Source organism: Oryzias latipes, chromosome 18 (genome assembly GCF_002234675.1).
Source record: "Oryzias latipes chromosome 18, ASM223467v1".
NCBI lineage: Eukaryota > Metazoa > Chordata > Actinopteri > Beloniformes > Adrianichthyidae > Oryzias > Oryzias latipes.
In genome coordinates this window covers 12,632,488-12,646,415 of record NC_019876.2, presented here as the reverse complement: position 1 = coordinate 12,646,415, position 13,928 = coordinate 12,632,488, and the positions used below count along the sequence as shown (strand labels likewise).

General features: G+C 40.9%; 1 protein-coding gene across 2 annotated transcripts in view; it reads right to left on the bottom strand.

Annotated features, from left to right (window-relative positions):
• Positions 1-1,478, bottom strand: part of LOC100049529 (1-phosphatidylinositol 4,5-bisphosphate phosphodiesterase beta-3) — a 58,623-nt gene extending 57,145 nt beyond the window's left edge. The window contains exon 1 of one of the 2 annotated variants that reach the window (XM_023965810.1): positions 848-1,478. In XM_023965810.1, the coding sequence (XP_023821578.1) occupies positions 848-946 (99 nt within the window). In that variant the 5' untranslated portion in view covers positions 947-1,478. The remainder of the gene's footprint in view (positions 1-847) is intronic. The other variant, XM_023965811.1, reaches the window with a different exon arrangement.
• Positions 1,479-13,928: the final 12,450 nt, after the last annotated feature.

Below are 13,928 nucleotides of genomic sequence, written 5' to 3'. Positions count from 1 at the left end.
CCCGGTAGCTTACAGCCCTTCATAACCCCAACCTAACATTAAAAATAGCAAGCAGTATGGGAGCTATCCAGCCCTACAGTTTTGATCCAGATTCCAGCTCAGATAAGGAAAACAAAGACGTACATGGACCTAGTCGTCTACAAGTGGATGCATCAGAATGGAGCGAAGCTTGTGCCCCGCCCTACATATTTTCTACGTCACAAGTACGATTTTTTCTTCAAATGGTATCTTTTCGTCTGCTCCTGATTCGCAACAATTTTAATAAAGAAATCCTCAGAACTGCCAATTTGAACTTAATTTACTTTATATATGTTCTCCGTCATCATAAAAATGCCACAAGAACATGTTGAAAACACAGATTTTCCTCTGGGTGGGTTTTGAGGGAAGTTCCGGGTCTGAATACCAAAGAGGTTAGCCACAAACAAACCGTTAAAAGGCTCAAATAGGGGGAGATATAATTGGGAATGTGTCAAACAGTAAGAGTCCTGCAGTTTGAACTCTTCGTTGGGTTAATCATTGATTCAGGCCCAAACTTCCCTCCGTCTGTGATCAAACCCCGGGTGACCTTCAGAGCTCAGGTGCAGCCTGAGGTCAACGTCAGAGCAAATGTGGCCAGAAAAGGGGCACTTTGAAGCCCCCCTCCTGAGTTTCGGTCCTCCACACATGATGTAGGCAGACCGTCTGTACGAAAACGTGGGAAAACCTGCTCGACGGGTGGGGGGTGTTGTGGACCAAACCGGAGTGTCTGATATCTCCCGGTACAGTGGCTCCTGTGTTCACACACCTGCACCCACCCCACCACCCCCGCCGACGCCCACCACCACCCACCCAGCCAAGTCGCTCTCACCTCGTCCCATTTGATGAACTTTCCCCCTCTCTTCAGGTCCTCGTGCACGCTCACGGGCTTCAGCTGCAGCGCGTGGACTCCCGGCTTGGCCCCGGCCATGACGAGGGACTCCCTGCCCCGGGCGCCGACGCCTCAACCCCGGCAACAGGGCGCTAGACTCCTCGGGAGAAACAACGGACTCGTCTTGTTGTATCCCTCTTTTATCACCCGGAAGAGCTAACCGGGACGCCGAGCTGGAGGGGTGGCTCTTTTTGTTGGACTTTGGTTTTTTTTTTTTTTAAATTCCTTACTCCCCCGTCTTTAAAAGTTTGCGAGCCTCGGCGAGTTTGAAGAACATGAAATCCACGCTGGAGCTCGCTGTCTCTCGCCTGTCTCATCCACGCAACGCGGCGGCTCGCCTGTAACTCCCCCCACCCCCTCCTCCTCCTGTATTACCCCCAAACTTTGATTCAAATATGTGTTTGTATCCTCGAGGAGCCTTTAATCACGCACTTGAGCCCGCAGAGATCCCTTCCTTCCTTCCGTCCTTCCTTCCTTCCTCGCGCCCTTCCATCTGAGACGCGCGCGCGCTCCAACTTTCTCTGCTTCCTCCTCACTCTCTTGTCGCCTCTGAGGCGTTTCTTCTTTTCTGCTCCTCCTCTCCTCCCAGCATGTTTTCTATGAGGAAAAAAGGGCGCCTCTTGAAAAAAAAAGAGGGATGAGTGAAAGACAGTCACACTGGAGGATTTAGGGGAAGTTGATGTTTAGTTCCTCTGCTGCGTCTACTGTAAAACATGTCTGCCTTGGCTTTTTTTTAAAACTGCATTTCCTAGTCAATATTAACTGAAAACATTAACATATTTTTCTTTCCATATGCTTTTCGGATTCTAAGTGTATCAAAAGAGCTCCTAAACTTTTGATTACGTGTTAAATATCTTTGGCATTCCTCAGATTCTTTGCCTCAAATCCTCACAAATCATATTTAAAACGCTACAAATCAGGAATTTATTTATTATTTCCTACAGCAGTCCTGTATGGCTAGGACCAGATCGTTTTTGCAATTCTTCTTTCTTTCTGTGAGTTTCAGCAAAACCTTTGCCCCCCCTCATCCTCAAAAACTCTTTAAAAGGTTGCAAGTAGCCATATATCATAATAAATGGCATAATAAATGACCCCCGCCCCCTAAAGTGATGACATCACAGCAGGTGAAACCGCCAACACGTGAATGGGACCAAAATCTCAAAAAATAATTTCAGACTCCACTAACAAAACCAAAACACACGTGTGGGGGATATCTGAAAGAAGTTTTAAAATTATTATGGGAAGGCAACAGGACCTTCGGCTTGGCGGCCATTTTAGAGCAAAATGTGACATTTTGGGAAGGAAACAACTTTTGTTTTGACCGATTTTAATGGAATTTCACACACCTGCCACCAGGTTATCACTACAACCACAACATAAATTTCATCGACCTTTGACCTCAGGAAGAGGCAGGCATCTTTTAAAAATGAGTGAGAGCTTGCAAAAGTTTTCCCTTTTTTCACTCGCAAGTTTTTCCCGAAATAAAATGAAAATTTGATACATGAATTCCTGGGTCAAGCTGAAGAAAGTCAGAGTGAGGGGCGTGACCACTGAGAGCAGGTCAAAAGGGGATGATAGGGGCGATACCAGAACCATAAAACACCACTCACGGCTTTAATTTTTATTTCTTTTATTTCCCTTCTTGTCCTGTCCAGCAGTGGAGCAAACAGATGAGAACAGATGTTACCATTACAGTAGGGGGTTATGAATCTACACGAGGTGTATATTTGTGTAAACCCCTTTTGTATTTGAGGCTGAACTTCACTGTGGCCAAAAAGGTGAAGATATTTGCATTCATTTCTTGTTGGATCAGATGGAAAAAAAGAAAAGTGAGAGGGAGTTGGATATTAGAGATGAGGGATATGGTTCAAAACAGACCCATTGAGATGACTTTTGTTGTAATATTGGGCTATATAAATAAAATTGAATTGAATTGAAAAAAGAAATGAAAAGGGGGAATGACAAAATTGGAAGATGATAAAAAAAAATGTATATCTTGAATTTAAAAGCAGCTCAGTTGAGGAACCAGCTCATTTCCTTGCCTACTAAAACAGAAAGGTGTGGATTTTCATTCCTAGATAGTCAAGTTACATGCAAAAAAAAAACAACCTGCCACTAGAAACTCAAATAAAACCGTACGGCCTGGTTTTGTTTAACAACCATGGCAGCGTATATTGCAGACATGTGAGTTATTTTTATGTTCTGCAGTTCCCTGCAGGGTGCAGCTTAATGCTGATTTAAGTGTTTTACCTACAAAGGCACTCCAATGGGCAGATTAAGAGATTGTTTAATAAGCGGCGACAGCAAAATGTGCATAACAAACAAAAATAAAAGTGATTTAGGGGAGCTGGTGGCCGTGTGCGAGGGAAAGTGGAGCCTGCAGGTCCGCATGTCATGTTTAAGGAGTGTTACAGTGTGATCCTGACCAAATCCAGCTGCTCAGCAACATCACAACCTCTTGTAAAAAAGAAAAAAAATTTAAAAAAAGGAAGAAAAGAAAAAAGCTATGGAGCAACACATTTTTTGGCAGTTGTTGTCATTCTCCAGCTCCTTAACTACAGGAATGTCTGCTATGCTGCAGCCTGCTGACTGACTTGACAGACTGACTCAGTGTGTTTCATGAAACAGCAAGAAAGGGGGGACAAAATGACAGACCACACAATAATCAGAAAAAGTTGTAGTATGATTCCAAATAAGTCTGCAGAATCTCAAAAGCTGATGTACTCACGAACACAGGGATGTGTTTTTTAGAAACCAGGAAATAAACAGATCCCTGACAGACCGAACACAACGGCTCTTTTTGCAGCTCACGACAACAAGACACCTCGGTCATGAATATACACAAATTTGGCTGAACAATGATCTGTTGTGCGCTGCATATGAAGTGCATGCACCTGTGATGCTCCTCTCAGTTGGGCCTGTCATCAAACAAAAGCATCTCCTCTTCATGTCGCTCTGTCATCTTTATCAGTTATTTCGCTGCATTTGTCCCTCCAGACTCGTCTGCAGCTGCAAGCAGCCAAATCAAGCCAGGACAAGAGGAATATTAGGCCAAAAATGCTGAAAGTATGTGTAATTACTTTGTGCTGGAGGATGGCAAAATGATGCAGGGGATTTTTTTTTTAATTACTGGACTCCTTCTTGCTTTGGGTTCCATTTTTGATTATATTATAAACACCATCCAATGTTTTGGAGAGGCAAGATCCAGCGAGCCCCCAAAATCCTGGATCCTGACTGCTGCAAGCAAAAGGTGTCGCTGCAAATGTGTATTTGTTGTCTTAAACTGAAGAACTTGCAGTGTTTTGAGTGTGACCACGAAAACCAAAGTGTCCTGGGTAATGAGGAAACAAGTTAACATGCACTTTTGAAACTTGCTTTGCAAGAAATATGCTTCTTCGTGCAGCACAAAGGATTGTCAATAAAAGATAGAAACCCGGTCACCAGTACGTGTCCCAGAATACCTAGAAAACCAGGTTTACCTGATTCATTCACTACTCTCCATTTAGTGCACTAAATATGGGGGGTTTGTAAAAACTAGTGTGCATCAATGTTGTCAAGAGTAGTGAATGTAGACCATAATGCATTGCGTTTGAATAATTTGTCATTTAAAATAATTGAAATTTTATTTACTTTTTTTAAAAAAGTTTTCCATCATCAGAATACAATAGTCTTCGTAAGATGTTCATATGTTTTAGGGTTTTAAAATGCAGTCTTTTTAAGTGTACAACAAGTATATTTAAAAGTGAGGCAGTTTACTTGAAGTTTACTTTCACTCAACCCCCAACATTGCATATTGAAAATTCCTGCAGCCGCAATAAACGGCTCTAAATGAACTGAGTAAACAAAACAGGAAGCAAATCACGTCATGCAACTACAGCCAGCACAAAACATTGAAAAAAAAACAAATAAATTTGTCATATAGATTACCACGCTTCAGTTCCATCAGTAATTCGTTTTCCATTGCCATCAAGGCCAGTGCTGAGAGCCGAGTCTGTCCAGTTGTGCTTCTGCGTACGTTTGAACTCGCTTTAGAGCTGATAATGTCCGCTCGACAGACACAAATCTGCAAAGCTGCTTCATGATCTCACTCAGATTTTTCTGATGAAGGAAGTCAAGGAGATCAGTGGGAAGTTTTCCTGCAAAATACTCCATCAGGGCATACATTACAGCTAGCTCTGTTTTTAACTGAGATCGATCAAAAAGTGCTCCGCGGCTCTGTGTCAAACTGGACAACGCTGCATGTGACTTCCTGACATGCAGCCTTCTGTCCAATCAGAAGGTCTGAATACTGTGACATTGCCTTAGCCTGCTAGAAGGCCCAGTTGACACCAACTCCAAATCTGATTGGTTGAATGAATGACCGACATTGATTTTGCATTACAAGACCTTTAGAACTCATTGTGAAGGCCTCTTTAGCTCTGACCCTGCCTGTCAACAGAGGACAGCTGAAATGCGATTGGTTAAATGCTCCAACGTGAAAATACGTCTGTCTGGAAGCAGCATAAAGCTTTGGTTTGGAGATTCTAGCATAACCATCATAAACACTATAAAATTGATCGGACAGACCATTTGGAATGATTTAATGATCATTCAGAGAAAGCCTTGAAGGCCCTGACGGCCCACCACTGGTTTGTATATGTCCTACACTACATGATAGTATACTTCCTGTACTTGTACCAAAGTATACTTATAAAATAAAGTTGAAGTGTACTACTTTTTTCTAAAGGAAAAGGGTCCAAACTCTCACTGTTCTGTATAAAAATGGGAATTTTGTTTGCATTTTGGACGTTTTTTGTTCTGGGTGTCGTATTCAAAAGGACAATACTTCCTGTTTAAAGGCCACTACGTACATTTTGCGCATTTTTCACGTAATAAATTTCTTTTTTTTTGTGATACATGTGTGATTTACAGTACGTGTTTCTTGAGCTTGTCATTCGTCGATGTGGACAGATGTCCTTCGAGGGTTTCAGCCGACGGGTGTTTACGTGAACTCGGTTTTGAGCCACTCAAAATTTTGGTCAGTTGAGAATTACGCCGTTTTCGTAGTATACACGCAATTATTAAGTAAATCTTGTACAACTGTGCGTGATTTTTGCGAGAAGCCCATGCAAATTTGTAGCTTTCCACAACCGTTCCACGTATGTCTAACGGACTTTTCACGCATGTATACAGCGCACACATCACATTCAAAATATTTCCTTTTTATCACTATCACTGTCTAAAAATGAACTGCATATAAATAGCCCAATAATCACACACGGTTCATGTTCTACGTTGATTTACATGTTCTTTGCATGGTTTATTCATGATACAGCTGGGAAAAATTCACTTAAGGACCAGAACTTTTCTCACTTTTTCCGCAAAATGTTTTCTACGTATGTCAAGATTTCATCCATGCAATATGCGGAAAATGCGCATAGTGGCTGTGTTATACGGCCTCAAGGTTCACATCAAAGTTTAGGAGTGATCTTTAATTTTTTTATGAAGAGCCCACTTATAGTAATGGAAATTTCTGTTGTGAAAGCAAACTTGCAGCTCAACTGGTGACTCCACTGAGGGAGCCGAAAAAGGAACACAGCCAAACGCACTTCAGCAATAGGCAAAATAAAAGCAAACTTCAACAAAGACACACAGATAATTTATGGGACTAGTGTATGATAAAATGAGGTTTCGCTTGTTTTAACATGTTTTAGCCAACAGAAATGACAGCAGTTGAGCTTGTGGGCAAAATGAAGTCATCAGAATCACTCAGAGGCAGAAGAAAGCCTGTTCAAGCCTGACAAAAAACAGCTTTAAATCGAATAAAAAGTTACTGTTTCAAAAAAATTGAGGAAAAAATTTGTCCATTTTATTGTTTAGAAAGAATTTAAACTTAATGAAACTTTATGGAAATGAGCACACTCATTGGTGTTGATATGGGAGATTTCTTATTTCGGAGAAAATTAGTAATTTTGTTTCTGATTGGAGAATTCAGTTTATATACCAGAGCACACACTGATTTCCATCTTTTTTTGGGGGCCTTGAATTAAAGTTTCCTTAATAATATGAGTCTTTGAAATGTTTATACTTTAAAAGTGACTTTACATGTAAAAGCGAAAGATTTTAGAGGGCATGCAGAACAAAAAGAAAGTTTCACATTGAGAAGAAGGAAAAATGATGGGGAGTTTTTTGACAGATGGAGGATAGCAAATATGAGATTTAATCATTTTCAGTTATGCGGACAAACAAGGAAGTGATTCGTTGCAGCTTTTTGTTTCACAGCCACAAGCTAGAGATGAGAAAAAAAGCCCAGTGAACCGAGACAGAAGATATCACAAGTATGAGGAATGGGGAAGCTTTTTCTACTGTTGTGTTTTCAGAACGATAATGGAGAAAAAAGGTGGGGCTCGTTATGGTGAAAAAGAAAGGTAAGAAAAGGGACACCTCCCATTTCAGAGTTTTTTTACACCAACAAGGACTCACAAAGACACATTGTGTAGACACAGGCATATTCAGTGACTCCCCACACACTTCCCTCTGAACACACACACATGCAGAAGCAGACAAAAAATGCCCAGTGTATGTGGCGCTTTTTTTTTTTTTTTTAAACCCTGAGTCAGTCAAAAGCAGCAATAAAAACGTAATCAAATTCTTCTCCTTCTGAGATTTTGGCTCTAAAGCAGCTGACATCGTTTTGGAGTCTGGACCTGTGTTTTACCCTTAAATTCCTTCCTAAAAAGCTAACTATTTTACACTTTTAAACCTTTTTTGCTTCTGTTCTGAAACTTTAATATATTTTCTATTTTATTTCACCAACATCTTATAATGTAATATTTCTTTCAGGTTTTTTTTGCCATAAAACTGATCATATTCCGCCACCTAGCGGCCTTTTGATGGCACTATGCTGAATGTGCAACAAACTATACAGTAAATGTGGACATTCTGGTTTTTATCTCTGCTGCAAGAATGCACAGGGTGCAGCCTTTGTTCTAGGGTGAAGAACATCAATCCCAGTCAAGGTATGGTTGTGTTTGTGTAGAGAAATCACAGTAAATGCTCTGTCAACACAAAAACAGCCACCCAGCAAAGTGCAAAGTGGTGATTTCATTTGTCTGATTGAATAAGTTGTGTACCTTGGGCAATGTTTTTTTTTTTTTTTTTTTTTGCTTCTTACGCTTTATTCTATAAAACTATCATTATTCACATGAACTACTGGGTTGTTCCACTTTCTTCAGTTCATAAAACATTTTGATGAGGCAATTGTTTTTTGTTTCAAAAAGCCAAAAACTTGGTTTCAGAATTGGCCAACTGTTTTTTGTAACCCTTGTGCTATCCTAGGCACTTTACCGTTGGGAGTTTCGTCATCTAGACCCACCAGACAGTGCACTGAACCTTTTTTCTTCAATGATTTGTGATCTTCACTGGTGTCCATGGATTACATGAAATCTTTCCACCTTTATCCCCCTTTGTCATGGTAGGGAGAACACGTCAATGCAAGGGTGGGGTCATCTAAGATAGCACAAGGGATAAAAAGCTCACACTTCAACGACATGTTTTGTAAAGTATTCACTGCCTTTATTTGTGTATTTCTACTTCAGTGGCAACAGGCGATCACAGCTTCACAGCTTCACCATGTGGTCGCTCAATGTCATTGCAGGAAAACAAAGCAGACAACAGTAACCACTCAAACAAATGTAGGAATGTTGTGTTTGCAATATCTACAGATCAAAAGTACACCTAGAGGATGTAAATAGTTTACTAATGATGAGCACATTATTTGATGCTTCCAAGAGGAAATCAAACAGCAGTGAAAAGCTCAGGATCTGTGATCAATTGCTGCAAATTGACCCAAAAGTGAAGAAACTACCGCTCTTTGTAAAACTCTGTCCTCCACATCTCTCCAGCAGAGATGTCTTTTTTTTAAAGAAATTTTTTGCTGTTGAGTTGAAACTCTGAGCTCCATCTATTTTCATATTAAGAGTGGAGCACAAAGCACTCAAATTTGCAGTACAGTGCAGTAGGCCAAGAACCATGTGAGGCGCTGGTTGGGCCCTCCAGTGGGGTGTGAAATGACGTAAGACGTGTACAGGACGCTCCAGCAACCAACCACTCCTGAGAAAAACAATTCAGAAGTCCCTTGCAGAAGAAAAGTCAACTTTTTTCTGGACGTTTACCATTAACAGTCTAAAGGACCATCATAAATGTCAATGACTACTATCTACTGTCAATGAATACTGTCTCAAATTAGGGTTTAGAGCTCAGAGTGGACCTGAAATTGCTCCAGCTAACTGATGACTGTAATGCTACATTTACACCGGGCTTAATAATGTGTCCTTGAGGTCATCGCCCACTGGAACAGTCCCAGAGCAATTCATCAAGGAGGTGTCCAGGGGGCATCTGGACCAAATGTCAAATCTAAAAACCCACATTTGATGAAGTTTAACCTGGTTACCCCAGACCCAGCTTTAACCAGTCCCACTATGAGGTGCAGGTAAAATATCAGGGGGGGTCAAGTCTCTCCAAGGCCCCAAAATGCCTAGAAAACAATACCAGTTCATCCATCCATATATCTATATTCTTCATTAATCTATTCGATATGTCTTAGAAGTTTTATGTTGAATGCTCTTCCTCGCACCACCCTCTGCATTTACCAGGCTTGGGACGGGCACGCGCTGGTTTGTGCCCTGTTGAAACTGCATTTATCTTTTGTTTTTCTTTTAAATTCTATTTGTCCATCCATCCCTACATATTTTTTCACATTAGTAGTTTATTTTTGCGTTTTTTGTTTGTTTATTTGTTTTTGTGCAAGTGTGTGTCTTTTAAATCATTTTTATTTCTTTAGTTCATTTTGAATTGGGGGGGGCACCATGGCCTCCTGCCCATTCCTATATCTGGCCTTGGCTCATCCAATCATCCTGCAGTTTGACTCTTTTTGTTGATTTTTGTAGAGCTCATGGCGTGATCTTTAGCTCCACAGATACCTCTTAATGTATCAGCGTTTTTTAAGGTTTCATGCTACCATCGAGCTTCCTCTGAAGTTTCTCAAAAATACCATAAAAGTCCACTCATCTCTTTCACTGGTGCTCACACAGTTTGCAGAAGCCTCATGCGCCTGTTATGTACATCCCTGACAGGAATCTTGAGCTCCCGTTCAGTGCTTACTCAGGTGTAAGTCTCAGACATGCACGCTGAATAATTCAAGTTTCATGTCTTGTTGCCATGGTCGTCTGGGTAATGGCTGGTTATGACACGCACATACATGCACAGCTTTTTGTGACCAAATCACCCTCCTACGTTGGCATCAAAGCAGCTACCAGGCAGGGGTTTCCTAACCTCCAAACAACTTCTTTTGTTACTGAATTTTATTTTTTTTATTAAACAACCGGGGCGTTGGGCTCCCCTCTGTTAAAACACCGACTGTGGTGGAATGTGCAGCTTTCATGTTTTTCTTTCAATGGAACACCTTTACTTTACTAAAGTTTTCTCCAGAGCATGGATGAATCCAGAACCGGTTTATTTTAACTTTAAAAAGACTGTAATGTTAACTAGTGGAACAGAAACAACAAAACATGTTGATAATAATGATGTTTTTGTGAAATGCAACTTTATATTTGCACCAGTGTAAAAAAAAGCGACAGACTTTCACATATAGATTTCACACATTTCATGGGAGGCATTTTGACACTTTTGAAAACATTCAGAAACCAAACATGAGAGCAGCCTGGGAGCCTGGGAAAATGTGTGTAAATGTTGTGTGTGGATTAAGCAACAGGGAACTGCAGAGTAATGTTGCACACATTTTCTCATAACAGACTATTATGGGGGTCGGTTTGTCAAAAGTCAGGCCTTTCAGGTCAGCGCGGTTAACGGAAGCGGTTAACGGAAGCATTTGATGGTGGGAGTACGTGGGAGCAGTGGCAAATGTGTTGAACAAAGAAACACAATGAAAAAGCAAATGTGAAAAAAATTGAGTTTACATTATTATTACTGACCCTAAGGCCAGAAGTCCTTATTTGTTAGTATTTGGCAGAGTCGCTGGAAGAATTGTCTGTCCGAGGTCAGGGTTAAGGCTTGGAGTAGTTTGGAAGAGTTTTTAAGTTATTTGACGGAGATATGAAGATCCAGTTTCTGTATTTTCTGCAGAAGTCCAGCTGCACTTATTGTGCATTCCTTTTTGTCCGTGTAGTTTTCATATGGAATGCCCCCTGAGGCTGGATTTACATCACGGAAATTTAGAGCAGCTCCACTGTAAAAGACTTTCATAGGAAATTGTACTGTTATCCTGCAAAAAAAGTTTGTTTTAATATAAAACAGTGTAGTTTATATGTATGAAGTCTAATCATGCCTTTTATTTGGATTAGGAAACAAAAATGATAAAATTTTACTTAAACATTTGTAAAGGAATGTTGATGAAAAGACTCATTTATGACATAAATGTTGGAGCAACTTTAACTCCAGGTTTAAGATGTCAACATGGCAGCCATTCAGATCGCTTCACACCAAAATGTCTTTTCTGTTTGTAAAAATCTTCATATTTTCTTGCAGTCAGACAAACACAAAACGCTTTGCATTCTGTCTGTTGCCGTGATCCCAAAATGCTCCAGGCTGCACTGTCTTTACCAGACCTGATCTGCACAAGAATCAACACCTCGCTATGGCAACAAAGGGCTAGAATAAAAACATCTATGTGGGAGCCGTTGACTGTAAATGAGACCTGGACTGAGTGACCCCTCCCCCCTGGTGTTCCAGACAGAAAGAACCTACTGGTTCCAAGAAGCCATAAACCCATTGACTTCTGTAGAGAGAAAAAACAGATGTTCCTCAGTCTTTGCATTTGTCACAATAACCAATCTAGCTCTGATGTATTTTGCTGTCAAACTGTTAATAATAAAGGGCCAAGACTTTTCTTTGGAAGCGGTACAGATGAGTTCTGAACAAGAATCTTTCAGGCAACAGATCAGCAGCAGCAGAGAGGGGATTGGTTGGCTGAAAATAAAAGCTGTGATTTCCCTTTAATGCGCTTTGCCTCTAGATATTTTATTTCTTGTTAAACACATAGTAAAATCCAATAACACTCACTACAAACATGACGCTGTTTTGAGATTCTGCTCCACCCATCCAGATCTGAACTGAACTCTGCCGTAGGAGTTCACACAAAGACTCATGTGACAACCCACATGTTACCCACACTGAACATGTGGCCCCACCTGAGAGTTTGAACTGAAGAAGTCTTTGTATTATAGCTGAAACATCCCTTAAAACCCAAAGAAATAGCTGTAGTTGCTATTCGGATGATGTAACTTGAATGGATGTTTATCATATTTGTACAGAATTGTCTTGGTGGTGCTGTTCAGCTGATGAACTTCTTCAGCTCCTCCCACAGATTAGCAGCTCATCACATTATGCTGCCACTGTCATGTCACATTGATGGGCAGAAAGGCATCCTTCTGGTTTCTAAAACAGAAACAAATCAAAAAGAAATACCAAATTTGGGTTAGTTTAATTGAATTTCATACTGATTTCCTATTAAACCACAACCATGGGAAAAATCACTCCACTGGTCTTAAGAACTGGTTTTAAAACTGAAGGAGTTCAGTCCCATGAACAATTCCTTCACAGCTGATGAAGACTTTGGAAAAGTTCCTCCTCCTTTGTCTCATCAGACCCTGGCTGCAGCATCACCATGGATTTGTAAAACAGCGAGGTGTAGGTGTGGAGGATGCCATTCTCTGCCTGCTTCTCAGAGTCCATTCTCATCTGGATGACAAACTTAACTGGATTGGAGAGGACTTTGTCTGGTGGACTGGATCTCCATATACCTGACTGATGAGCCACAGTGTGTGTCTGAAGAACACTGTGGTGAGCAGCACCGGAGTCCCTCAGGGCATCGTACTGGCCCCTCTTCGTTTTTCGTTGTATGCCACTGAGATTGGTGGGGGAATTTTCTGCCTGGTGCCACACTGACTGCTCAACACCTTTAAGATTGAGCTTGTGATTGATTTTATGAGGTCAATGGATGTTTTACAGTTTGTGATCTCTAGGGTCCTCACACTGTGGTGTTCTGGTTGACCCACACACCAGGAAGAACACACCCAGACTGGATAAACTAGTAGTCTGTGGTTGCTATGAAGCTGGACTCTCTGGCACAGAGGAACCAGGACTGCTGGACATCATGGACAACGCCAGCCATCCCCTGCACTAATAGAAACCGGGGTTTTTTACAATATCACTCACCAGTAGTCGGACCAGCAAAGCTCTCTCCCAATCCATCATACTTTGAAAGAGGAGAGAAGAGAAACTCAATGGACCTTCAATTGTGCTTTAAGAATTCTGTACTGTTCTCTGTACACCCATTTCTGCAAATTAAGATTTTTTTTTCAAGAAACTCCTTCTGTGCTATCTCTGTTCTTCTGAACTATTAAAAATTTAAAAACAAATGTTCTGTTGTCGTTCACAGTGTAAAAAATGAGACGATGTTGGTTAAAATCTGTTTTTTTTTAAAAAAAGATCTGGTTTAGTAACTTAAAGACCCACTGCAATTGTCTTTTGATCATTTTTATAGCAAGAAGATGGTTAGATGGATAACTTAGTCAAAATCAACAAACCTGTGTCATTTTCTATGACAGTTTCTGCAAAACAGCAGGATTTCATTAGAAATTCCCCTCTGAGGTGTGGGTGGGACAGCTGGTGTGGAGTAAGCCTGACCCCACTTCCCATCATCCATCTGTTTACATGCTCCCCTGCCAGTTTACAACACCTCACACCCCCAACCTAACATAATTGGTGGAACAGAAATGGTAAGCAATATTGGAGCTATCCAGCCGTAAAGTTTTGAGCCAGATGTCAGCACAGAGAGAAAAACAAAGGCGTTTATGGATCTAGTTGTCTGCAAGTGTATGCATCAGGATGTAGCGGAGCAGGGAGGTTGTGGTTTGTCATAGTAGCTTTTACATTACACCTACAAGCTTTTCCCAACAGCGCTTTTTGTCTGCTCCTGTTTCACAAAGATTTGAATAAAGAAATACTCAGAAAAGCAATTTTG